Genomic DNA, 27,490 nt, shown 5'->3' on the forward strand with positions numbered 1-27,490 from the left:
AATCCACATGATGCATTTATTAATATGCAAATGGTCCACATCTAATTTCTCATTTGATCCTCATGGTGACCCTGAGAGGTGGGCATCTTTTCCCCCATTTCCCAGATAATGAACTTTGGACATTGAGAGGAGCAGTAATTAGTCTGAGTTCACATAGCTATTGGTGAAAGAGCCAGAATTCGAATCCCAGTTTGTTGGATTCTAGAATCCGCGTCCTTAAGCATTGTGGCCTCCTCCACCCAACACGGTGCCTAATCTCCAGGAACAGCTGGGATCTGGGTGGGAGGTGAATGTGAGATCGCCATGGCCTGTGCATTCAAGGAGCTGCTTAAAAGTTGTCAGGCGCCACAAGGGAGGGTTCCGATGCCACAGCTCGGATGTGGCTGTTTTTTCTCTAAGCTCCAGGTGCAAAGGCAACCTCTGGGAACTAAGCCCAGATCCTCAGCAGGGGAAATGTCTATCTCTTAGCACTGAGAAAATTTGGCCTGGGTACGAGGGGAAATAGAAAAAATCTCCCAGCCTAAGTAGCACTGATTTTCATGGCAGCATCCGGGACAGGGACCGTAGCATCTGGAAGAGATGCTGAAGCACTTTCAGGTCCTCCTGTGGCCTCAGTCCCTCTTTCTGTGCCCATGGGGTGACCCTCGGGCTGAAGGACAGGCTTGTGACAACCCTAGCTACTTGAAATGTGGTGGAATGTGGCTCATGGTGGGGGGTGGTGATAGGGTTCTACGGGAAGGAGGTTTCACATCCCACAATAGCTGGAGCCACTGGGAGGGAGGACAGTGATGTGGTTAAGCATGTGAACTCCAGAATTAGACTGTTTTGGTTCAAATCCTGGCTCTTACTATTTGACTCTTGGTTCATTTTTTTTCTTTTTTTCAACTTCATTGAGATGCAACTGACAAAAAAATTGTACAATATTTGAAGTGTATACTGTGATGATTTGACATACATACAAAGAGTGAAAAGATTCCTCCCATCTAGTTAATTAACACATCCATCACCCCCATATCTATATCTATATGTGTGTGTGCGTATGTCTATATATGTATATATATATACATATATATGTGTTAAGAACATTTAAGTTCTACTCTCTTAGCAAATTTCAATTATGTAATACAGTGTTACCAACTAGAGCCACCATGTTATACACTAGATCCTCAGACCTTATTCATCTTATAGCTGGAAGTTTGTACGCTGTTACCAACCTCTCCCTATTTCTCCAACCCCCTCAAACCCCTGGCAACCACTCTTCTACCCTGGTTCTGTGAGTTGGACATTTTTTTTCAGGTTCCACATATAAGTTATACTACACAGTCTTTGTCTTAAAAACATGGAATGCTTTGTGAGTTTGCAGCATCTTTGTGCAGAGGTCATGACCTCTGCATCGTTCCAATTTTAGTGTATATGTTGCCAAAGTGAACAGTCTTGGTACATCTCTTAACTTCTTTGAGTCTCAGTTTCCTTATCTATAAAATGAGGATAATACTGGTATATACCCTTCAGAGTTGTTGTGATGATTAGGAAAATAATCTCAAATAAACCACTTAGTGAGTGCCTAGCCAGAGTGCTCATCAAACTGGAGTCACTTTTGTCATTCTTGAGAGCTGGGAGGAATGCTGCACTGGGGGCAGCCTGCCTGCACCCAGGAGGACCTCCACATGGGTGTGTAGGACACGAATGAGGTGGCCTCATGGAACACCCCCTCCTGCATTAGCCCAGCTCCTTCCTGAGCTTCCTTGCAACAGCTGTGCCCTCGAGTCAGCAAGCTGGTCCCTCCCGATCACCTCAGGACCAGGGGAGCCGCCTTTCAAACCTCCCTTGTGCAGTGACTGGGGCCAAGGACAGGGGAACCAGAACCTGATTGGAAATAATATCTCCATTTCCAGGGAAACTGGCAGGACATTCCTGCCTGCTGCTCTCCTGGTCCGGTTCCACAGACACTTCAAAGTCTCCGGGAGCCGAAGGAAAACGTGATGAACCGGCAGCCACCCGGCGGATGCTCTGGTTGTAATAAAACAGGTTCCCAACAGGACTGCTTTGATGGCGCCAAATCTTGCTTTAGGATCCTCTGAAGAATTACGCTGACAGAGGCAGTGTATTATTCACGGCACAGCAGCTGGCCGGCTCTGATCCTTCCAGCCCCAGTTTTTCCCAGGGTCACGGAAAGATCAAAACTCTACCTGGGGGCTTCCCTGGTGGCGCAGTGGCTGAGAGTCCGCCTGCCGATGCAGGGGACGCGGGTTCGTGCCCCGGTCCGGGAAGATCCCATGTGCCGCGGAGCGACTGGGCCCGTGAGCCATGGCCACTGAGCCTGCGCGTCCGGAGCCTGTGCTCCGCAACGGGAGAGGCCACAACAGTGAGAGGCCCGCGTACCGCAAAAACAAAAACAAAAACAAAAAACTCTACCTGGAAGTAGCTGCTTACCTTTCAGGTCCTGAGGGTTGTCAATGATGAAATTGCCGTTCCACACCACGGCAAAGTCCACGGCCAGGTTGCTCATGTCCATCCCGTCGTACTGGTACTGTGGGGAGAGGGGCAGAGGTACACGCTCATGAGGCTTTCTATCACAGGGGGGCGGGGATGCTGCTGCTATCTCAGGGGACCAGGAAAGAAACCAGGGGCTCTGGTTCCCTCTGGGCTGAGAGAGAACCAGAGGGAGAAATAGGAAACCCGTGCACCGTTCACATTAACCATATGGTGTCTTCCCCCCGACTGCTAGTCACTAATGCCAACAGGATCCAGCTTAAACCCCTTAGTTGGCATTCAATACCTCCTATAATCCCATCCAAGCTTAGTTCTCCAACCTTCTCTTCCACTTCTCCTCCAGAATCTTTGAAGCACCTGTCTCCAAGCACACCCACCCAAGCCCCTCTCTGTATGTGTTCAGTTCACGTCTCCTAAGAATTCTTCCCTCCCCCGACAGCCTCCACCCTTCACCACCTTTACTCTCCTAGTCTAGCTCAGACTCACCTTCCCCAGGTGTCTTCTCTGCCATTCCTCCCAGCCCTCCCCAACCTCTCCGTCCCCTGGTGTTTCTGTCTTTAACCAGGCACTTCCCGGGAGCTGCTTTGCATCTTTTCACATGGAAGTCTAGTCTCTTTAGAAAGTCCACATGCCGCTCTGTAAATCCCAGAGCCTGAGCACAGCATGTGTGTAACACACAGCGGTGCCTCGGTTGGTTGGCCAGGCCCTGTGGTGGCCCTTTCTTTCTGCACCTGAGCTTTACTTTGGTCAACAGTTCACTAGGGAAAGTGCCCAGAGCTTTCTGGGCACAGATCTGATCAGCTCTGCCATTTAAGGCCCCCAAGCTGTAGCTGGGAGTGGACTTTCTCCCATGCTGATCCCACCGAGGACTCTCAAGCCCTCAGACACATCAGAAACAGCCCCACTGGTGGCCCAGCCCCTGAGCCTCTGTGGGAATCCCCTCTGTGGGGACTGCCCAGCCCGGCCACTTAGCTCCCAGGGCCCGTCACTCCGGCCCTTCCTGCCACCTTCCTCCCTTTGTTGTGCTCCATTGCTTTCTCATCTCCCACCCTCCCCGGGTGCTTGGCGGCCTTCTACCGATTACAAATTTCATCAAGTGCCCATGACCCGGAATCTGACAGCTCCCTGATAAGAGGCCCAGATTCTCTTTATCTCTCCCGGGCGAATTACCTTCCCTCAGCACCTCTGTCACCTTTGTCACATCCCCCCCATCTCCCAGCTGACCCCCCAGGGAGACAGGGAGTTAGCAGATGAAAAGATCTTCTCTGGGCTAGTCGTATAATTAAACACCTCGTGCTTTCTGTCTGGCATTCGGAATTGGTTTAACCCTTGCTGCTCTTGGAGTTCGCGGCTTCCTCCTCCTCCCTTCCCCCCTCCCCTCGTGCCACTCTACTTCCACTTGCGCTGATCTCTTCTGCAGCTCTCCTCCCGCGTGGTGCCCTGCCCTCCAGCGGATCCACTCCCTGAATGCGGACAGGGTTTGGGGTCAAGCTGACTGACGTTGGCTGAAGTTTCACCAAAGGCCAACAAGTATTCTTTCAACTCAGAAAGGGCACAAAGCTCTCAGCTTATGCCAGGAGACTCCTCTGTCCCTGGAGACGTGGGTCAGCCTGTGGACCCGGAGGGTTCTGGAAGCCGGGGCAGGTCAGGCTGAGGCCGTGGTTCAGGTGTGAGAGAAAGCCCTGCCCTGGTGCTCTTACCGAGCTATTCTGGCACTGGACGCTGGAGCTGTTGAAGCGCAGGGCGGGGACCCGGTGGACGGCTCCCTGTATGTTGAGGACACACTCATAGCCTCGCTGGCCGGACTGAGGCTGGGGCAGGTTTCGAGCCTTGAGGGTGATTGGTTTTACTTCCCCGACGGGTATCAGGATCTCCTCCGTGGGCACCAGCTGGGGACAGTCCTGGGGAACAAGCAGAGAGCCTCCGTCTGGTCTGTCCTGGCTCATACCTCCCTGCTCCCCAAGCCCGGGCGTGGACAGGCCTTCCATGCCAGGCCATAGCCTCTTGCATCCAGGTGGGCTGCCCACAAGGATGTACCTCATTTAAGGGGCACATGGAGTCAGCAGGGAATATGAAATCTATTTCTTAGCTCCCGGGCCTCGATATCATCATCCCCGTCCCACAAGTTGTCCTGTATCTGCTGTGTGTGTTACAATTTAGGAATTAATTTTCAAGCCCCGCGTGGCAGGTTGTGGATTTTATCTCCTGAGACACAGCATAAACGATGCTCCACGCGTCCCTGTCCCCAGCCTGGACCCCCCACCTCTGGGTTTCATCTGTCCCCCAGCTCCTCTTGCACTGTCCGCGCCCAAGGTGATCTGTTATCGGCAGCCTCAGCTTCCCAGCGCCGATTGAGTGGCCTTTCCAGGCGGTGGCTCAAGCCCTCCCAGCAACGCTCTAAACACTCGCTCTGGCTTTTTATCCCACTTCATTACCAAGCCTTGCATGAAGACCATATCGCTTTGGGAAACAAAACAGAAAAAATAAACTCTTGCTGTGGAGGCGTTGTGGGAAGGACCATGAGAGAGGGAGGAAGTGAGGAGGAGAGTGGTGTTCCTTAGTTCTTCTTCTAGAGGCTGCTTCTCCACCAGAGGTCAAATGACCACCTCTTGACAGTTCCACCCCCTGCCCATTTTCTCCCTCTCCAGGAAGACATTGCCCAGTGGCCTCTGGCAATGAGAACACACAGCCTCCTCCATGTGCAATCATTTCCCGTCTCCGGGGATCAACTGGGCAACGTCTTGAAGGCACCCCTTTCCCTGTGCCCTTCCCCTCCGTGGTGGTGGCGGTTCTCAGAGGGAGCCTTTGGGAAGGTGTGTGTGTGTGTGGGTGTTGGTACGTTGCTACCCTGCAGAGGGCGCTACTGGCATTTACTGCCGGGTGTGGGGCAGGATGCTGAACTTCCTCAAGGTGTGGGACAGTCTGGAACAATAAATGGTCCCTCTCCCAATGCCAGAGGCATCCCTGGTAAGAAGCCACAGGAATGTGAAACAATGGACTGCCTTAGCCGTGGGCTTCTCGCTCAGTGTGGGCTTAGGCAGGGGCCGCAGGAGCAAGCCCTTCCCTTCATGATTTGGCCCCTGCCTCCTTCTTACCCTGTGATTCTTGGGCATCGTGGTCCAGCCATACCACGGAGGAATTTAAGGTTAGTCCTGAGGGACCATCTCTCTCACTTATCAACCTCTGATCCTTTGAAGATGCTTTTCTCTCCACCAGAAACACTCCCCTTCCACCCCCCGAATCTTCCTCCTGGCCCCTGACTCAGCCCTCTTTAGCTGATTACCTCTTTATTATTTTTTTTTCTTTTGCGCAGGCCTCTCACTGTTGTGGCCCCTCCCGTTGCGGAGCACAGGCTCCAGACGCGCAGGCTCAGCGGCCATGGCTCATGGGCCCAGCCGCTCCGCGGCATGTGGGATCTTCCCGGACCGGGGCACGAACCCGCGTCCCCTGCATCGGCAGGTGGACTCCCAACCACTGCGCCACCAGGGAAGCCCTGATTACCTCTTAATTAGCCTTCAAACTCAACGCTGCAGCTCCTTCTTTGTAAAGCCATCCCTGACCCTTTCCCTGCACTGGCCCTCAGGATGGGTTACGGATACTCTCCCCGATCGCATTTAGCCCTCAGAATTGCAGTTTCTCATTGACTTGTCTTCCTTATTGGTCTGTGAGCCTTGAGGATTAGGCTGCATCTTATTTGCCTCCGTATCCCCAGGCTTTATCCAAATTCCTGACATGTAGTCGTTGCTCGTGGGAGGGTAAATGGAAAATAAGAAAATAAAGCAACAGACAAAACGATCTCAAACTTTCTATTTGGCTCCAACTTCCTAGATTTTTTAGAGATGAGGTAAAGCCCTGCCTTCTGAACATCTAGAGACTTGAGCAGGAGTTTGATTCCCGAAGCTGGGCTTGGAAATGGTCATTGTTTCTGGAGTCACAGGATTACTAAATTGGAACATCTGTATCTATTAAGGAATCCTGAGGATTGATGAAAAGCTGGGTCCAGGAGAAATTTCCCACAGAAACCTATCTAGGAGGGTCAGGCGGAACCTCACGGGTCACAGTGCCATCCCTCAGTGACTGCATGTGAGGATATCAAGCAGGCGAGTTTTCCACAGGAGACAGGAGCATAAGGCAACCCCAGAACAGATGGGTCCCTGTTTAGAAATCAGTCACTCAAGCTGCCAACTCATAAACTTGCTCTTTACTGCACTTTTACTTTCAATCCCCACGGGCACTCTTGACAGTCTTTCATGTATTTATGGCCAAGGGAAAAAAAAAATGAACACCACTTTAGGGAAACCCAGGCTTCCCTTTGAAAAGGAGATACTATTTCCTGTTAGTGGCTAAAAAACTCCCATTGAGTCTAAAAAATTAGAATTTAAATGTAGACTAGAAATAAGGCTGAGGTATAATGAGGGTGTGTCTGTGTGTGTGTGTGTGTGTGTGCATGTGTGTGTGTATACCTGTAAGAGAGAGAGGGAGAGAATAGATATTCAGAATCAGAACTAGTTGATAGGGATCTGGGGATTAATGGGAAAAGTTTTGGCAGGAGCCTGCGGGACGGCGGCGGTGGCGCGGAGGGCAGCCAGGACAGCGTTGCGTGGTGTTTTGGGGTATGCACGTGGTACTCACGCAGTGGCTTCTGTTCACCGACAGATGAGGACAGATGCACCGAGGAGGGGACACAGGTTCGAGCCCTGGTCCGGGAAGATGCCACATGCCGCAGAGCAACAAAGCCTGTGTGCCACGGCTGCTGGGCTTGTGCGCTAGAGCCCGAGAGCCACAACTACTGAGCCCGCACGCCTAGAGCCCATGCTCCGCAACAAGAGAAGCCACTGCAATGAGAAGCCCGCGCACCGCAACGAAGAGTAGCCCCCGCTTGCCGCAACTAGAGAAAGCCTGCGCACAGCAATGAAGACCCAACGCAGCCAAAAATAAATAAAATAGACAAATTTGTTTAAAAAAACTATTAAGAAAAAAATTGTTAAGGACCTCAAGAACTTTTCTTTACTGTATTAGAAATTAAAACTGAGGCAGTTTTAAAAATTAAAAAAAAAAGAACTAGTTGATATATTGTAAAGGGTGACCAGTTGTTTTTTCATCTCTAATGAGTTCAGAGAACAAATTCAAATTTCATGAGCGGAGTCTTAAAGATGTACTTTTGGCAGTACAGTGTCTTAGGTTAGTAAACAAGATTGCAGAATCCTTTTAACTATGACATAAAATATATATATGCATGTGTATATACACGAACACACAAATACGCACTCCCCACACACCCTCATCCTTTGGGTTGTGCTGTCTGGTCCAGCCTGGAACTTGGAGAATCATAAGGAGACTTTATGAGTACTTTTATGAGTTTTTTAAAGAGATTCTACGATTTTAGAAAAAATTCCCATGGTCAGACTTTCAGACTTTTTGGGACTAAATTGAAGGATGATGACTAGGGGCTTTCCAAACGCCTAAACAGGCTTCCAAGATTGCCCCAGGAGAAAAGAATGCCTTAGGCTTTGCTTGTTTTTTGTCTGTTTCTCTCAGGCCAGATGGAATAGCATCCTTCCTTCCCTTCTTTAGGGCAAAGGGAAGACATGGCTGGTGCCCAGGTACACTCTCTTCTCCCTAGGAAATACAGGGAGATACAGACTCTTTGGGTTGTCAGATTGTTTTGGTGAATATCTTGAGGGAGCAGCGAGTCTTAGGTGGAATGGCAGTGGTGAGGGCTGAAGGCAGGTGCAGGAGAGCCGGCAGCCTGAACATTGCCAAGCTGTTGGAACTTCGATACCTCTGGGGCTTTAGGAAGGTGATGGGTTTCATTAGCTACAATAAGGCCACTTCCAAGCTGTTTGCTTCTGTGAGTACACACCCATGCATGCACACAGTTCCTGTCCTAAGAACAAGAGAACAAATAATCATGGTAGGCTTCTTCTGCAGCATGTGAAGACTGTTGTGAGCACTGTTAGAATCTCCATTGCTTCTGCAGACCCGCCCAGTCTCCTGAATGACCTCGGTAGGTCATTTTACTCTGCCTTCTGCCTCTAGGCTAACTGGCGGCAGGATGGCCCTCCTTGGCAGCAATCTGAGTTTCTATCGAGATGAGCAGATGTCCTGTTGGGGAACATCCCAGGGGAGGGGTGAGCTGCGGAGGAGGAGACACGACCGGAGGGAGGGCAGGACCCTGGCACAGCAGCCCTGCGTACGGACCTTTGGGCCGCATGAGCCACCCTGTTTAGCTGTGCTTCTCCAGCTTTGAGTGCTGGGGACCCTTCAGCCCTCAGAAACGACTTCTCCCATGTGGAAATGACATTATCTTCACCAGCTGGACTTCAAAGAGACAGAGCAGCCAGCATCCTGGGAAGCTAATCGGATTTATTTGGTCCTATCTTTCCTCTGGGACAGGGCGTAAAGAAGATATGTGTATCTACATCTCACAAGGCCTGGTTTAGCCATGGAGGGAGATGAGCTTCTAAAGCTGAAAGCCACACATATTCCTGCGCACACCCACTTGCAAACACCATGTCACACCTTGATCCGGTCCAGGGAGGCCCAGATTTCTGGGACCCCATCAGAGATCTGCTGTGCTCTGAGTGGGGGAAAGGTTTGGCTCGTTACCTTAAAAGAGCTCAAGAGACGGTTCAATTGAAATTCAGCTTCCTCATCTATCAAATGGGGCCTGTGAGACCTGACAACCCTAGACTGCAGGCAAGAGGGACATGGAGGTCTGTTGTAAGTGGTGATAAACTGGGTTAACCATGTTAACATTACTACTGCATACTTCTCGCATGTGTACGTGAACACAGGGTTGGAGGACTTCAACATCCTTAGAACCAGCTTGGGAACATTGAATCATGACTTCTGCATTTATGTGAGGATCATAGGAAAATGGTTTAAACTTATCAACTTATTTATCTATAATAGAATCCTCTTCATAGAGTAGTTAAAATTAAATGAGATAAAAATGTGCATGTATAATGTTGTATATATAATAAGCACTCAAAAAATGTTAACTACTAATACTTTTATTTTGAATTGCATTCACTCTAGCACAGTGGTTCTTGGTTATCGGGACTAAGTGTGGGATTGGTCCATCAGCCCTCTGGAAAGAAGTAGGCAGATTCATCTCATATCCTGGTTGCCTTTGTATCTGGAAGTAGCACTACTGACCTGTATTCCATGGGCAATTTCTGCATCTGTGGGGATGGATTTGTGAGGGTCCTTCATGACCAACGGTGCAGGGCTAGGTTGAGGTTAGACCCACAAGTGTGGCTGCGACCGTGGAAATAGACAAGCGGACCAGTTCTGATTTTCTGGAGAAAGCATCCTGTACTCTGCCTTTTTGGATGCCTGAGTTCTCTGTAGCCTTGGGCAAAACCCCCAATTTTTAGCATCTTGGTTACTACATCTGTCAAATATGAATTATGTGAAACTGAAGGTCTGTTGTGAGAATCAACTGAGATGCCATATGTCAGTGGTTCTCAATCTTCAGCCTAATCTGGGATGAGGCCCAAGAATTTGAATTTCTAACAAGTTCCCAAGCGATGCTGATGCCACTGGTCCCCCCATCCCCCACCCTCCTGTCACATGTGAGAGAAATGCAAATGTGTGATACATTAATGTTACTATACACATCAATGGAGCTAATCAGTTATACATTGCTTCTAGGAAGAAGACAGATGTAAAATTTTGATTCAAAGTTGGGGGGTCCTTACTGGAAGCGGAAAAGAGATATTCTAGGAGCCCCAAAGAGGCACCTAAGGGATTTCCAGTCCCCAGAAGAACCTGAGGACATAGGCAGGACTCTTAACTGAGTAAGGGGAACCTCACTCGAGCCGGCCATGTGCACCTTTCCTGTTCCCCACATTTTCAGGAACGGGGTTCCCCCCCAAAGCAGAGCTTTGGACAGGACAGAGTGGGGTCTGGGAGCTGTTTGCTGAGAAAGGACACGGGAGTGGCTGTGGCCCTGGCAACCTCCTCGGAAGTTGCGCCCTATTTCCTTTCCTGAGTAAACTCAGGAGCCCCAGAGCACCCTCGCCCACACCCAGTCTCTGGGGCCCTGCTGGCTAGTGCATGTCAGCAGGGCGAGGGGGAGGTGACGGAGACAAAGGCATCTCTCTCACCTCAAGGAACAGACATTAAGGGAGGAAATGAAAAAGGAGATGGGAAGCCTCTGGTTTTCCCCGCAGGGCTCTTTCAGTATTAATTTAATCCTGACTTGGGATGGCAACAGCTTCTCCCAGGCCCAGTCCTCTGGAATTCTTGAGTCACCCGTGGCTGAGAGGCAGCTGTGTTCCAGTGACTTCTAAAGGGTGAGAGGGAGGTGGCGTGATTTCAATTAGCCTATGGGCCTCAGCCCTTCGGCCTCCACACGGGGCAGAGTTACTGGTCTCGCTCGGGCTGACACCTCTCCTGCCCTCACTCCAGCTGCCCGTTGGGCCCTGTCAGGCTTGGCTTCGGGTTTCTCTTTGCCCAGGGGAGCCCGGCAGTCAGATGAAAGTGAAGCAGCTGCTCCTCCTAGTCTGGACCTGCGCGTCACCCTCTCCCTCTGCACTCTGTGGTCCTCCTCGATTTATTTTATTAACAAACTTCGGAGGTTAGAAGTGGCCACTGTGAAGGCCAGTTTCTGAGACTGTTTACCATGACCTTTCACTGCCCACCCTTCATCTCTGCACAGCCCTGCCCTGGCCTCCTTGCCTCCCTAGGCCAATCTTCTATTGACACCCAAGCTGGGGGTCCTCTCCCACCATACCCTCTCCCATCATACCCTCGGCTCATGCATGGGTCCTTTCCTCTGGGTAAGAAGATTGGCCTGAAAGCAGTCTCATCCTCTTGCAGAATCCCAGGGCTGGGGTTAATTTCCGGTGTCCACTAAGACCAGGCTGGCACTTCCTGGTCAGCTACATCAAAGCATACAGACTGGCCAGAGGAAAAGCCTTCCTTGAAAGGTTTTCAGGGCACTAGGTAACTGGTTCCATCCTGCTGAGGCATCTGTGGTTGGGTCTGCCTTAAATACCGCCTGTGGGCACCATCTGTGTGTCTCTCATTCAAGACAGGCAAACTCCATTTTTTTCTGGCTGAATGTAACACATATTGTTTCAGGAGCTCAAAAGAATTCATGGTCACGTGTGTGTGTGTGTGTGTGTGTGCGTGTGCGTGTGTGTGTGTCTGGGAAACCTTTCAAGGTCTACTTTCTTCTTAAATTAAAACTTTTTAAAAATGTAGCTTTACTGAGGTATAATTGACAAATAAAATTATAAGGTATTTAAATTGTACATCATGCTGACATGTATATCAAGGCTTACTTTCTCGTGTTTATGCATGGAAGCAACCAGTACTTCTACCCAGATTAGGAGACAGAAAAGACTCTATTTCTTGAAATCTTAGACAAGTAGCTCCAAGGAACACTTCCTATTAATGGCATTTGGGTAAAGTGGTCATTGGTTCCTCTGTGCTTTCATGCATGCCTGCTACAGACTTTCACTGAAAAAGGCACTGAGGATTTAAAGATAATATGTAATCCTTGCCTTTAAGGAGCCTGTAGCCTAGTGCAAGAGGGAGACATATAAAGGCCGTAGCAGTATTTGCAAATGCTACACTGTCACTTATTTACATTTGCAGATTTTCTAAAAGGTGGAACGAGAGGTGAATGTATATTTATACATATGTGCATTTGTGGGAATACATAAGGTCTCTATCGTTGTTCAAACTCACCTACTGGTCACTCTGGGGCATGAAAAACATTAGACACTGACCCAGCAGGCTCTGTTGTCCTAAGGCCTGCTATGAATTTGTAAGAAAATCAACCTCAAGGAAATATCATTGGGTGCGATATTCATTGGAAAGAGAAGAAATCTGATATTGTACTGTGTTGATGACAAAAGTGGGTCTGGCCTTAGGGATGGCACTTTGACTACACAAGAAAATGGGACTTTTAGCAAGGCCTGGTTCTTTTCACCAGCTGACTGCCTCTCTCTTCTGCAAGGCCACCCACACAGTCATACACCAGAGTCAAAGAATCACTGAATTTTAGACTAGGAAGGGAGGTTGGCATGAAAGAGTGGCTAAGAGTGAATGCTCTATTGAACTAGACGATGTCTGCAGCCAAGCAAAGGGCTTAGACTCAGAGAACAAACGCCATTCACTACACTCTGCTAGACCATGGGGCCTGTTCGGTTGGATATATTTCCTCTAAACTTTCAGTCTCAACCCTCAGGTCCCCTCAAGCTTTTGAAAGCACACAGTCTTAGGAGTCTAGCAAATACGGTACACTTCTCCTTCTCTGGGGTATTTGCTGCCACTTTTTTTAGCTCTATTATACCAGGGCTTTCTAACATCTCTGGGAGGAAGACCAACATGGACCAGGGCAAGGAGATGGCCACGCCGTTGGACGCACCATCTGAAAAAGGAGGACCACTCAGATTCACTGGGGCTGCTGTTGCGCCAGGGTGAGCTATGCTTACCTCTGAAATGTTGATCCGGCCCTCCTGGAAGGAGCAGGTGGTGGGGTCATGAGTACAGAGGTTTCGGTATTTGCACCAATGGCAGCGGAAGGCGCTGTTGACACAAGACAGGCACCTGCAAGGATAGAGACAGTAAGAGGCAAAGAGAAGGCAGCAGACAGGGAAGGTAAGGGTGCCTGGTAGCCCATGTGTCATGATGGAAGTCTGTTATCCTAGTCTCACTCTTGGAGGGGTAGGTTGGTGGGGCATCCCCAGCCCTGAGAATGGTGGCTTATGCCTCTAAGATGTTCACGGGACCAGAAAATTGAGAGAAAAATGTGTTCAGAGCGGGAATCATGTAACTTAGAAACCGGTGGTGTGCTAGAGCTGGTCTGTATCAGCTCATGACAGCTAATTATTCATATTTTCAGGAATTTTACAAGCGGTTGGCATCATGATAGCAGCTGGAAATTAGCCATGGAGGGAGTATTTATGCCATAGAAATTGGAAAATGCCATATAATACGTTTTCCCCCTGATTTCTGGTGGTTAAACATTTGGCAGCATACCACCCCTTATAAGACAGAATCGCCGGGGTGGGATGAATTGGGAGATTGGGGTTGATATATATACACTAATATGTATAAAATAGATAACTAACTAGAACCTGCTGTATAAAAATAAATTAAAAATAAATAAATAAAGACAGAATCACCCAAAGAGCGCAGGGATAGCAATTGGGCAGATCTGGTTGCAGTTTTGCTTCTGCCACTGCCACTGAGGTCACCCTGAGTAAGCACTTTACCTTCTGACTCGGAATTTCTTCATCTGTCTGTACTAAGACTTTCCTGTCCACTCCATGGGGTGTTTCGTGTCAAATGAGATAATGTATAGGACGTGATTTGGAAAAGTATTAACAATGCTAAATGTATTATTTTTAAGTGCTTAAATCACCTGTTATTTCAAGCTCTTAAATCACATTGGAGTGTTAATGATTGGTTCATACCACCTGTGTTTCTGAGTTTTGGGGGAGTAAACGGTATTAAATGATAACTTTATCCCACTCTCCAGGTAGCCAGGCATAGATAGCAACAGGCTATGTGTGTGGCTTCTGCCTTTCTCCCCAGGGTGAGTGAGCACTTCTTTCTCTCTGGTTTCCCCTGGAGGCTGTGTGTATTACCTAGGTTCTCTGTGTGTGATCAGACCACTGTCAGGCAAACGGGTTTTGCAGGTAGGGTTGTTCTTCCTGCTTCTTGCCAGATCCTCTAGTCTAGCCTCTCACAACTAGACCAACCTGGAAGGGACACGGCCAGGTCTGCAATCTGGCGCCACCTGGTGGGAGCTCTGATGACATTTGGGCGGATGGGGCTTGATCCAGGGGTCACTGGCTAATACTCCACAGTGGATTGGGTGCATTAGCCCATCTACACTTCTTCTCCATGCCAAATATTTTTATCCCCTTCTAGATATGCCCCTAGTTATTTTGTTCCTGAACCTAGCCCAGATGGATTGCTTCTTGCTAACATCTTATGATTCAGCAAGTAAATCACGAAAATGGACCAAGGATGATGAGACCAGGGTTTTAGAACAGGTTCTTCCATTGGCTAATTTTGTGACCTTCGTTGCAGCACTTATACCCTATGGGCCTCAGTGTACCATAGTAAAAGGAAAGAATTGAACTTGACTCTGTGATTTTTAACTGTGATTGCCAGGAGTAAAGAAGGGTAAGATAGTGTTTTGCAATAAAATGGAATCTTTAGTGTCAAGGATACTTTGTTTTTCTGCTAACACTTGTTGCCTGTGACAGCATCTCCATTGCCATGGCAATATGGTTGAAAGTGGTGACATCACACTGAGTTGCCATGGAGATGTGGATGCTCTCACAAACAATGTATTCCTTCACTGCTGTGTTGTGGGAAGTTCACTTTCCAAGATGCTTGCATTTCCCAACAAAATGGGATTGGAATGCAGTGGGTAAGGGGCAATTTTGTTCATTTCAGCTTCAGCCACATACTGCCCTGCCTTGCTTCCTCCCAGGCCATTTTTACCACTTGTTCTGTCTTTCTCAGCACATCTATTGATTTGGCCAAATGGGGCTCAGGTACGTCTCTTTCCTTAGCTACTGTGGAGACCCTAGAACTCTAGAAGATGATTCTAATCATGAAAAATCAAGACCAGAAAAGAGGAGACTAAGGAGGCTCATTTGCCTATTTTGATGGCTAAATTCCTTTAGGGTTTAGCTGCAAACAGACCCTCTCCCCACATGGACTGCTGGGCCCATCGTGCCCACAGCCTAGACCCTCAGACTTGATACTGCTGGAGTTCTCAGGTTTTTCCTGCCCTGGGCAATGGGAAGGATGGGTCCATAGAATATTCTCAGGTACTGCTCCTTCTGGCGTGGAGCCGTTGCTTGATCTCTCTCCTTGTTGATTGACCAGGGTCACATGGCCCTTATGTGGCCCTATTATAGAGACGTGTTTCCCTCTTTCTAAATCTAAATCTAAATGGTGCATGAGTTTCCAGATGGTATGGAAGGAGTCTCAGTTTCACTTCGAGAGAGGAACCAGCAGAAACTAAGTATGGGTCTCTCTCTCCTCCACTCCTGGTCCTGCTTTTTACTTAAGAAATGCTCCCAGTTTCCTGCGCAGCTGTTGGATCTCACAGCCAAGGGCACTCAGTTGGTAGGCATTCTGCTGCTGGAGATGGCTGGTGAGGTCAGCTGGGCTGCACTTAAGCCCCTCTGAGGGCTGGTGGTTGGGTCTGGTTTTCCCCTCCTCCTCGAAAAGCTGAAGGCTCAGTTTGGACCACGGTATAGTTTAAAGCTTCCTCTCCCTCTCCCAGCCTGAGTCCTTTATTTGAGTGCTGGGTGAGGCTATTTCCCCATCTCTGAGTCCCTTCTTCATGTGGTCATGGATGATGTGTCCAAGCTCCACTGGTTGTCAGTCTCCATGTTCAAATCCACCACCAACTGGTATAAAATGGAGAACTTTTCTTCTGGGTCCTGAGCCATGACCTTTGTTTTTACTTCAAACCCTCTTTTAACTCTTAGTTTGAGAGTTGAGGGTAGGGTGTGTTGCAAGGGAGACTGAATGAGATCAGAGGCTGTGGAGAGTGAAGCCATTCGGTTTAATATAACTGAATAAAAGGAATATAACTGAAAAGTAACAGTTATGGAGAGCTTACTCTCTTCCAGACAATGTGCCAGGTCCAACTGGGAGACTGTGAGGTGAATACGATATGATTCTTGTTCTAAGGGAACTTAGAAAAACCCCACACTCATATCCAGACCCAGGGCAAGACTCCTTCTGGCCTGGCCCTGCCGTTACCTGCTTGCTCACTAATTTCTCCCGACCTCATCTCTATAGAAGGACGTTGGTCTACGTGATCCTCTGGCTTTGATACTGAACAATTACTAGTGCTGCGAGGGGTGTGCTTACAGTTGGTGGGCGCTGCAGTTGTAGAACTTGAACTCGGTGCCGACGAATATCTTTCCTGTCTCCTTGGACCTCAGCTGCAGCTCTAGCCCAAACCAGTCTGGAAAAAGGAAAAAAAAGAAGGAGAGGGTTACAAATCTGGGGCACAGTGGAGAGACTGAGGGTAAATCATTCAGCTACTCCAGGGCTCCCCTGGGGCACCGATGGTAGATGGAACGTCCTTGAATCTTCTTCCAAGAGACTCCCTTTCATCCTGCTGATGACCAGCCAATCACTGAGACCCAGACGCCCCCAGCCCCTCTCTTAGGGAGGAGGTAATGGATCAGATCCCACAGAGTCCCCTGTTTGGTCAAATATGTACAGTTACTGTCAGAAATATCAGGTCACCGATACAGAATAAGAATTAAAAAAAGAGAAATATCAGAACAAAATTGGGTCATTTGTAGAGATGTGGATGGATCTAGAGACTGTCATACAGAGTGAAGTAAGTCAGAAAGAGAAAAACAAATATCGTATATTAACGCATATATGTGGAACCTAGAAAAACGGTACAGATGAACCGGTTTGCAGGGCAGAAATTGAGACACAGATGTAGAGAACAAACGTATGGACACGAAGCGGGGGGAAAGTGGTGGGGGTGGTGGTGGTGGTGTGCTGAATTGGGAGATTGGGATTGACATGCATATACTGATGTGTATAAAATTGATGACTAATAAGAACCTGCTGTATAAATAAATAAATAAAATTCAAAAAAAAAAGAAATATCAGGTCAAAAGCCCTGAAAGCCCCCAGTTCTATGGAGAGAACCCACTGAAAACCACTGGCTGAAACCACTGACATTCCTCGAAGGGAAGGGAAGTCTGGAAAAAATCTTTATGCACTGTGCAGGCTTAACCCAAATGGGAGCAAGGGATTTCCCTCTTCCTGAATTTTGCTTTGGGGCATGACAGTTTGCTTTCAGACTCAAACAAGTTTATAAGCCCTATTGGTATCTGGCATAAGGAGACCTAGTCAGGCAACTGTCAGTGAGTCTGTGCTGGTACTTGCCACCCTGTTCCCTGGGTCCTCTTCTCTTGGCCACCCTGGTAGGGCAGCCCCTAGCATATGACTCTCATGGCAGACACTTCTTACCTTGATCCAGAGGGATGACAGGGACAACCTTGGGCCCTGGTGAGATGCAGATGACCTGGCTCCCAGATACCTGTCCCTCTACCTCTGTCAGGTTCCCAAAGGCACAGGAGATGCCCGCAGACAGATCAGGAGCATCACTCACAACCAGGCTGAGCTGTGGGAGGAGCAAAGGGATAATGCTGTAGGAAGAGCCCTTGGGGCTCAGGAGACCTGGGCTCCAGGCCCGGCCCTGCCATTGCCCACCTGCTCACTCATCTCCACTGACCCCATCGATAAAGAGGATGTTGTTTCCAGGTGATCTTCTAGCTTTGACACTGAACAATTACAGTAGCACTGCGAGGGGTGTGCAGGGCCAATGGTCTTTATTATTAATACAGTTAACTTTTCAGTCTTGTCCAGCAGCAGAAAGCGCTGGGGGGAGGGGAAGGGAGGGATGCTAGGGGGAAAGGTCCCAAAACCCATCTCAGACCCAGCTCATTTTGACATGAAATCATGCAAACTTGAAAGCAAGTCATGAGCTGAGCCCTTCACAAATAAGCCTTAGCCCTGGATCATGGGAGAACACGTATCACCAGTCTGCAGGTTTATAAGGAGTTTACCGGGTTGGCGAAAGACAGCTGGTGCCTCAGCCTGGCTGTCATTTAGGGTCTGCTTGCCAAGGTGGTGGGTTTCCTAGAGTTTCTATTCTCTGTTCCTCTCTGGCTCTCTGCCCCCTGACAGCTCCCCTAGAGTAGGGCAGTCGCCTCACAAGGAGTTTAGGGGATCAGAGGAAGGCAGGAAGTGAACACTAATGGCTCAGATGATGCCTGCTGTTTCTTAGGGACCCAGTGATCTAGGTCAGTGGTTTGCAGGCCTTTCAAGTTTGAACACTCTCCTTTGAATGGTAAAAATATCACAGAGTGTCAGAAGAATCTGTTGATTGAGAAATCATTTAATGGTAAAACGCTGCTCTGAATTCAGTGTACTTGGAAATGGGGTTGTACTAAGTGACCACAATATAGTATCTAAGTGGTATTTGAAACAACAGGTGAGAAATGTGACTCCCAGTGGGGAGTGCCCATGAGGGTCCATGGTGACAACACCCTGCAGCCTGCAAGTGGCGAGTCCTAGCGGAGGGAGGTCTCCCTTTGTCATTCCACCTGGCAGGGATTTCTTAGTCACAATGGCTATCACCTAGCCTTTCTATACATTTGTTTGCTGCTGAATCTCTGCCCCAGTTTCGTTTCCATGGGGCTGAGAGACTTAGGTACAAACTCTGCTGTTTGTTCCCTCAGCTCCATGGGAGCCAAAACCTCCCGGTGGGGATGAATGAACGCAAGTCTTGGAAGGTTCATTAACTAATTAACATTTGTGAATGCTCATATAACCTCCAGAATGAAATAATCCTGCAGGGCCTGAGGACACGAAGTATTTGGGGTTGCAACTCGACAGGTGGTTAAGGACCATTGTATTCTCTTTAATAGTCTAAGCACATACTGCGAATTAAGTCTCGGTCTCTCTGTGTCTGCCTGTCTGTCTGTGTCTCTCTCATATACAAGCACAAAGGCAACTCCAGGTTTCTGTGAGACACTGTATCAAGTGGACGATTGAAATACACCATATACCAAAGAATGGCATTGGATTGCATTATGTTGTAGCTGTTTGTTACTAAATGCAAAATCTAGATTTACAAAACAGATCAATAGGTAATGAATCTGCAAGGGGCATGGCGAATGACTAGGCCCTTTACAATAAGAGTTACCATAGTTTTCCTACAAAGATCAAGTTTCCTCGGAGCATTTAAAGTGTGAGCCATTTACATTGCGCAAGTGTTAAAGGAACACACCCACACTCGTGCGGGTCCCACACCCCACGCCTCCACCCTTCCGGATGAGTTTACTCACCAGCCGGCTGTGCTCAGACACGGAGATGCTGCTGGGATGTACCTCGAGGCTCATGCACTGGCTGATGCTGGCAGCAAATCGATTAGGTTCCCAGGCCCGCTGACACTTGTCCCTGCGGGAGCACCTGCCACAGACACAGATCCACAGGCGGTCAGGCCTCTGAGACCCATCTGTTGGAGGCTCCAGGGTCCCCTGAAGGTAAGTGAGAAGGCTTTGCTGCTCTGAGGCCTGTGTCCGTCTTCTCATGACAACATTCACTTATCCCAGAGGGCCTGGTGACTCCCAGATGGTCTCTATTGCAGTTAAAGTCAGACTAAGAGAAGTGGGATTGACCGCCAACACAAGAGATGCGGTTTAGACATAAAGAATAGCTCTAGAGGGACGGCACCTTTACGGGAAACTCGGTGAGTGAGGGAGGGAAGGTTGGGGACGTGAGAAGTAGCAAGCAAGAGGCTAAAAATGTGAACTCTGGAGCCATGATGCCTGGGCTCTAACCCCAGATCTACAGCCTACTAGCTGTGGCCCCTTGGACAAGTTCCTTAATCTCCCCTCGCCTCAGTTCCCTCAACTGTAGAATGCCGAGGCCAATGATAACACACTACCTCACAGGCTTGCTGTAAGCATTAAATGAGCTAGTGTTTAGAAAATGGCCTGTTCTTAGCCCTTCTAAGAACAATGTTAATGATGATGATTCTGAATATTATTATTCTCCTCCAGGGATATTTAAGAACCTGGACAGGGTCTTAGCTGTGTGGGACAGCATGCAAGTGATCTTGTGGCTGGATTCATAGCTCTCTGAAGGCAGGGACCATGTTTTATGCATTGAGCTATTCTACCTGTCCATGGTATATTTTCAATAAATGTTTGTGGTGGGAAAGAGAGAGACAGACAGGGAGTCGCAGGCAGGGTTGCCCCTGTCAGAAGGCACGTGTGGCCGCTTCTCCTCACATCTTCATCTCTGGTTCTTGGCTTCTCTGCCTACAGCAGCAGGTGGGCACTGTGATGCCTGCACACAGGGGCGTCTGGTGGCCACTTAAGTCACATGGGAACATGCTCCAGGGCTGGTGCATCTCCAACCAAAGAGCCAGTGGGGACACTACAAGATACCACAGCCAGGCTGAGATTCCCACCCGAGCTCCCCCCAAAGTCCCTCCCCCCTCTTCCTTTCCAGGCACATAATGGATCTAAATATGAATGCTGTCAAAGAAAAGAATTATTGAGGTTTAAGTGAATCCTTAAGATAGCTCTAAAGTGAGCTCTTGACTGGAGCCTTTATCTCATTGACTCACTGAAATGGCTCTTTTTTTTATCATACTATATATGGCAACAGCCCTAACAGAGATAAATAGCCTCTGAGACAATAACGCACTTGCAAGAGCAAGGCATACAGAAGACACAGGAAGGTTTCAAATCCCCCCCGGACCCAGAGGCTCCTGAGCAATTTCTCTCAGGCCTCTGCCTCCATTAAAAGCCAGTGTGTGGGCCTGGCAGCTGGGGTCGTCCATCCACTCATTCCTGTTACCCAGGCAGGCGGATGGCGACAGGTGGGAGGACACGGCCGGAGGGGCTGGTGAAGATGAGAGGGACCAGAAGAAGAGAAACCTCTGGGTATAACCAGGAGGAAACTTGCTCCCCATGTGCTCTTGGCAAACAGAGCTGCTGGAAGGAGAGGTGTGCCCTGGCAGGTGATGACAGGGAAGGAGCTCAGACAGCAGAGGAAATCTGAGACTATCTTCATGTGGTCCAGTCATTCTAGGAGCCCCAGCTGACCTGGCCCAGGAGGATGACGGGGTGGTCTGGGGCCTCTGGGAGACTTGGACATCGAGGCTAGATTGGCAGGGAGAGCAGGGAGTGGGTAGTATGGCCGGATCTACCCACCGCCGCACAGTGAGAGGGCAGGTAGCCCAGGACAAGGCCTGAAGCTGGGAGTGGCTGCCAGAGTCTGTGGAGAAAGAAATCCCCTTGAGGTGAGAGAGCCTTCTGGCTGTCAGGCCAGCCTCACTGAAGGGAACCCAATTGTAGCCACCTTTGCCATTCTGGGGGCATAGTGGGAGCAGAGTCAGTTTCTTTACCACTGGTCTGGCCTAAATGGAGACTCACTGTCCGGGTTCTGGTGACAGCGCTTCTGGCAAGACTTCTGGAGGAGGCCCTTACCTCCAAATCTAAGCAGGGAACTCGGTATCTGTGGGCTCCAATCCAGTCCGGAGTTTGCATCTGTGAGGTGCCCGCTTCCCTCCCTCCCTCCATAGCCCTCCCAACACCTGCTGCAGAGGCTGGAAGCCAAGAGCTATTGTGCAGGACCCTGAACTCTGGCCCTCCGCCTCCGCCTCCACCCTAAACTCTGCACAGTTTATGGGGATGCTTTGCCGGCTGGCACGGAGCCAAGGAGTTTCCAACTCCACTGGGGAACAGAATTCCTAGCCAGCTCCTGCCTTTGGAGTTTTCACCCTCTTCTCTCCCTCTGGGGCACTTCGAATCAGGAAGTTTAAGTGCGATTTTGCATTTCTATTGAGCTGGTATTCAATGGCAGGGGATGTATCTGAATAGGGATGTGAGGCCAGTTGGAGTGAGATGCAGACTTCTTGGAATCCAGAATTAATGAGGCCAGAAGGGTCCTCCCAAGGCTTCTGTGTCCATAACAATTATTTTGACTTGTGTAGCTTATCCTGAGCTTCCTGATTGCCAAAGCATTTATTATTTCATTTAATCCTCACAGCTCACCTGCGAGGTAGGCATTACCCCTATTTAGCGATGGGGAAATGGAGGCCCACAGCTGGCAGTGGACCATCCTGGGTCACACAGCAGCTAACTGGAGTCCAAGCTTCCCAACTCTAGTGCAAACTCCAGGAAGGAGGCACCTTGTTCAGGCTACACTGAGGAGCCTCTTGGGAAACCTAGAGATTCTACAACTTCCCTTGTGAGCTCTTGCAACACCACTACCCTTCCCTGTAGAAAAGGTACAGACTTCAGAGCTGGCCGGGGGGGAGGGGGTGGGGGATCAGATTTTGGAGGTGAAATGAAAAACAGAGAGGCAGAGGCACTGCACTTAGAAAGAAAGCCCACCCACGGCCTCTTTTCCTCTTCCTGTTCTCAGCACTCCAACCACGATGAGAATGACTGCTCAGAAGAGGGAAATTCCTCTCTCCCTATGAACTGATGTCACATCCCTCATCAACACTCCCAGGAAAGTACCTGGTTTTCTGCATTCCAGGCTTTTTTCCAGAATGCGCCAAACTTACATGTTGTGCAGGGCACACCAGCCACAGTGAGGGTCCCCCGAGCTCAGGCACTCCCCACAAGTCGTGTACTGTTCACAGGATTCCACAGGGACCCTGGTGATCTGGCCAAGAGGGAAAAGAGAGCAGGTTAGATCGGGGAGTGACGCCTCGCAGAGGTACGTTCAGACTCAACTACACCTAGCCACACTTGCACTGTCACCACCCCTAAGAGGTGACAGTGGGGGGTGTGTGTGTGTGAATCGATGGCCTCAGTGTTCTCATCTGTTTGCCCCGCACGAGGCAGGTACAGCTAAGAGGCCCCAGGCTTCTTGCCTTTGCTGGAGGTGGAAGCAAATCCTCCAGTTTCTCTTTGCCTGCACTAAAGTCCTCCGGAGAGCTGGCCCTGCTCCTGGCAAAGGCTGAAAATGGTTAACTCTGTTGAAAGGCTATTGAGTGCCACCAACTCGTCTCTGAAGAGCTTTCAGCTGGGCTTGGGCTGAGACATCCTGCCTGCACAGAAAACATTTAAAAAGGGAGAGAAGGAGAAACTTTTCCTATCAAATAATATTCATCTAATGGCATGGTCTTTTTACATCCAACCAAACATACCACCTGGATCCAATTATCCCATTCTCTGATGCCTGCATTCAGTTTCTCTAGTAAATCTCCCATCCTTTGAAAAGTCTGGCTAAATGGGAACAGAGCTGAGCTGCCTGTCTTGCTGGGGAAAGTGGGAATGTACAGCTGAAGCCCCTGCCCCCCAGAGGATGTGGCCTCCTCCTGGCTTCCAGGTGGGGCCCTGCGGGGACACGGGCCAGGCCTGTTTGGTCATGACTCACCCTTACCTGCTTAGCAGGTGTGACATTAAGGCCAGGCAAAGGCTCAGAAGATTGAAGTCTTGCATTTGGTATGTCCTAGGTATCTGTTGCTGGCTGGGGCTGGAGGCTGCTGGGCTGGGAATGGAATCTCATTTGTCAGGGCAGAGAGGTCCCCCACCTACTGGATGTGCGAACCCAAGTGGAAACACAACCTGCGGTCCAGCGGCACAGTGGTCTGCCTCTAGCAGGGGGACAAAGGATCTGACGGAGATGCCTTCACAGCGTGCTCCTGAGAGGCTCGGGATGGAGTCTAACACTGCTCACCCGGCAACTGTTTATCAGATGTCACTATGAGAGGCTCCGGTGCTGTGTGATAGAGAAACAGCAGCGAACAGGACCCAGATCCTGCCCCCCGGAAGAGCACGCAGCCCAGTAGGAGTTGATAATTACAAACCGAGACCTGCTCTACACTGTGCTCGACATCCATTGCAGGCAATAGGCGTGTGCCCTGGGGGCCTTGGCACCTTAAAGGAGGGCCGTCCAGCACAACCTGTCTGGAGGAAGGGACCAGCCGAGTAAGGGTGAATCAGGGTAACAGTGGGCCCAATGCAGATGCCTGGAAGGGCATTCCTAGCTGAGAGATTATCACGAACAAAAGGAATCATGGGGCTTCCCTGGTGGCGCAGTGGTGGAGAGTCCGCCTGCCGATGCAGGGGACACGTGTTCGTGCCCTGGTCCGGGAAGATCCCACATGCCGCGGAGCGGCTGGGCCCGTGAGCCATGGCCGCTAAGCCTGCGTGTCCGGAGCCTGTACTCCGCAACGGGAGAGGCCACAACAGTGAGAGGCCCACGTACCGCAAAAAAAAAAAAAAAAAAAAAAAAAAAAAAAAATGTAATCATGGCTAAGTTCAGCCTAACTCAAGTGTGGAGTGTATACTGGATGGGCGGCTGAGAGATGAGGCTGGTGGCATGGAACCAGGGGCCAGACAACAAAAGGTCTTGGGTACCAGCCCCAGGAACCTTCCTTCTCTCTGTTGGGTGCCCCCCACACCCGCTCATTCTCCCCACATCATAAACACTTAACATTCTGAATTACAAAGCTTTTCTCTGAGTGACGTGATCAACTTTAAGCATCCCTAACTTCCCTTTAATAATAAAAATACAAAATGCAGAAAGCATAAATATAAAATCTTGCAATTCAGTGAAAAAATTGATATTCTAAATGGAGGTTGGGGGAGTAGCTGATTTGAAATAGTTCATGCGGAATAGGTCCGAGGGTTGAATTGACTCTATGTCCAATATGACCTGACAGGGTGATGTCATAGCTAAAGGGGCTAATTCGATCATGGGCTGCATTAATGGACATGGTGTCAGGATGGAGATGACCTGAGTTCCCAGTTCAGGTCTTTGCAACCTGCTCTAAGAGGAGGGTTGTTCAACCAGAGAAACTTTCCAGAGGGTGGTCACGATGGGGTGGGACCCAGGTGTGGCATCTGAGGTACAGCTGATAGACCTGTATGTTTATTTAGGTCAAAGAAGTTGAATGTCAGGGTGGCCGTGGAAGCTATCTGCCACTGTTTGAAGGGCGGCAGTGTGGCTGCAATAAGACTCATAGGTGAAAAGTTCCAGGAAAGCTCGACAGAAGAAAGTCAAGGTTGTCCACCAGTGCACAGACCTGGCTTCCAGCAGGGACTCCCTTCCGTGGGACGTGTAAGCAGAGTCAAGGTGACATGTGTCTGGGAGGCTGTGGAAGGTATTTCTGCCCCCAGAGGAAGGCTGCCCTAGTCCTTCTAACTCTGACATAGGGATTCTATTTCCCACAGTTTGCCTAACTCCTTCCTGAGACTGCTCATTTCTGTCCTGAATGACTTGGACAGTCCAAAATCCAGCCACGCCACTAGCCACTGATAGCACCCCACTTTAAGGAGCAACCATTGACCCCTGACTCACGTCCTGTGATTCCTACCAGAAGCACCTTTCCGGCAGGTGCCTGCCACACGCTCTCCCAGCATGCCTCTCCCGGGCCTGGGACTCTCGGCCCTTCAGGATATCTGTGACCCTAGCCACCTGGGGGGCTTCCGCCAGCCCCCTCCAACCCGCCCTCGGAGGCCTGAGAGCCGCAGCCCAGTGCCTGGCCTCCCTTTCCTGGGTTTCGGGCTCCGTGTGAGTGATGTCTGCATCTGGCTGGAAATTAAAACAACTGTCTGCATTGCATTCGGCCCGTCTGTCAAAACACAGCCCAGCTCTCAGCAGCTGGGGAAGGGGGCCCTGAATGGGACCAGTGTCTCCAGCAACAAAGCCCACTTTCACGCCAAGTGCCGCAGAGATAGTGAGAAGCCTGTTCTTCTCCAAACGTGAAACCAACAGCACAACTATTTTTCCTGTTTCCTGGGCCCTCCTGGTGGGAATTTTTTTTTAAATACACTGAGTTGAAGAGCAAAGTGAAACAGGAAACTTATAAGGGGGGTGGTTCCTAAAATTTGAATTATTCTCTTCTCAAAGACCTCATAGCCATATGCAAACCAGAGGAAAGAAATGTCACAGGGACTGGAGGGAGGCCCTCAAAGTCAGGTGTTTCCGTGGGTGCTCTGTCTTTCCTATAATCATGTGTTTCTGTATTCATTCATCAACCCATATTCATAGATCATGTCCTACAGAAAGACCAGGGCTGGGCACCTTAGGGGAATAAAATCAACAGCAACATTAAAACACAGCCATCACCTTCAAGTTGCAAACAGACTAGCAATAAAAACAAGAAAAGTGTTGTGTGTTCTAAGAGAGGTATTGAAAGAGGGCTGAGGCAATTCAGAGCAAAGAAAATACTACTTCTACATCTACGCCGTCCAATGTATGGGCCCGTGTGGTCACCAGCATCTGGAATGGGGTTAGTTCGAATTCTAGTCCTTAGAGATGTGCTCTAAGGACACCGGATGTTGATGGCTGAGCACGGAAAACAAGAATGTAAAATAGCACAGTAATAATTTTTTATTGACACATGTTGAAAGGATAAAAATTTAGCAAATATTGAGTTAAATAAGATCTACTATTAATTTCCACTGTCTCTTCTTACTCTTTAATATACGGCTGCTGGAAAAGTTAAAATTACATGCGTAGCTGTGTGGACGGCACTTTGTCATCATGGGAGAGCACTGCTCTAGATGGGAGTCCCAAGAAGGCTTTGTAAGGGATGTGGCCTGGGTCTGGGTCTTCAAGGGTGAATAATATTTATACAGATGGAAAGTGTCCCAGGTGGAAAGAACCACATAAGCAAACACAGGGAAGCAGAGTTTCTTCAGAAAACATTGCATGAGGGTGAAGAGTGATGGGTATAAATCTGGAAAGGTAGTTTTGGGTTAACTTGGGAAGGATGGAGAAGGCCACAGAGCTGGAATACATGATGTCTGTAAGCTCTCCAGCCTGTCACTCCTTGGCCAAAAGAATGTCCTCCATGAAGAGGTGGCCCGAGCTCTCAAACCACCATCCTTGGCATTACCTGTGAGCTTAAGGGGCATAAAAATCCAGAGTCCACTGGGTTAGAACCTCTGGGATGGGGCGGGGCCTGAGAAATGGTTTTAACAAGCTCTTCAGGGGATTTTTTTTTTTTTTAAAGAAGATGTTGGGGGTAGGAGTTTATTAATTAATTTATTTATTTTTGCTGTGTTGGGTCTTCATTTCTGTGCGAGGGTTTTCTCTAGTTGTGGCAAGTGGGTGCCACTCCTCATCGCGGTGCGCGGGCCTCTCACTATCGCGGCCTCTCTTGCTGCGGAGCACAGGCTCCAGACGCGCAGGCTCAGTAGTTGTGGCTCATGGGCCCAGTTGCTCCGTGGCATGTGGGATCCTCCCAGACCAGGGCTCGAACCCGTGTCCCCTGCATTAGCAGGCAGATTCTCAACCACTGTGCCACCAGGGAAGCCCCTCTCCAGGTGATTCTTATGAGAACCACTGGTAAATGTGACCTCATGTCTTGGGAAATCTTTTTAAGTGTCAGGCCCTGGGGCCATGAAGAAATAGAATCAAACTCTGCCTAGGGACTACGAAAGGAACTAGTGGAAGGAATTAGACTGACTCAGGAGGAGGAGAG

General features: G+C 49.4%; 1 protein-coding gene across 4 annotated transcripts in view; it reads right to left on the reverse strand.

The window, feature by feature from the left end:
- PLXNA2 (plexin A2) overlaps window positions 1–27,490 on the reverse strand; it is a 216,498-nt gene that overhangs the window by 56,322 nt on the left and 132,686 nt on the right. For 3 of the 4 annotated variants that reach the window (XM_060130559.1, XM_060130565.1, XM_060130571.1), the window contains exons 5-11: window positions 22,613–22,713; window positions 19,374–19,497; window positions 17,491–17,644; window positions 16,363–16,459; window positions 12,948–13,062; window positions 4,194–4,394; window positions 2,434–2,530 (exon numbers count right to left, since the gene is read on the reverse strand). In XM_060130559.1, coding sequence (XP_059986542.1) covers window positions 2,434–2,530; window positions 4,194–4,394; window positions 12,948–13,062; window positions 16,363–16,459; window positions 17,491–17,644; window positions 19,374–19,497; window positions 22,613–22,713 — 889 coding nt within the window. Of the gene's footprint in view, window positions 1–2,433; window positions 2,531–4,193; window positions 4,395–9,504; window positions 10,790–12,947; window positions 13,063–16,362; window positions 16,460–17,490; window positions 17,645–19,373; window positions 19,498–22,612; window positions 22,714–27,490 lie in introns of those variants that run through there. The other variant, XM_060130578.1, reaches the window with a different exon arrangement.

The sequence above is a fragment of the Lagenorhynchus albirostris genome, chromosome 2 (genome assembly GCF_949774975.1).
Source record: "Lagenorhynchus albirostris chromosome 2, mLagAlb1.1, whole genome shotgun sequence".
NCBI classification, from domain to species: Eukaryota; Metazoa; Chordata; class Mammalia; order Artiodactyla; family Delphinidae; genus Lagenorhynchus; species Lagenorhynchus albirostris.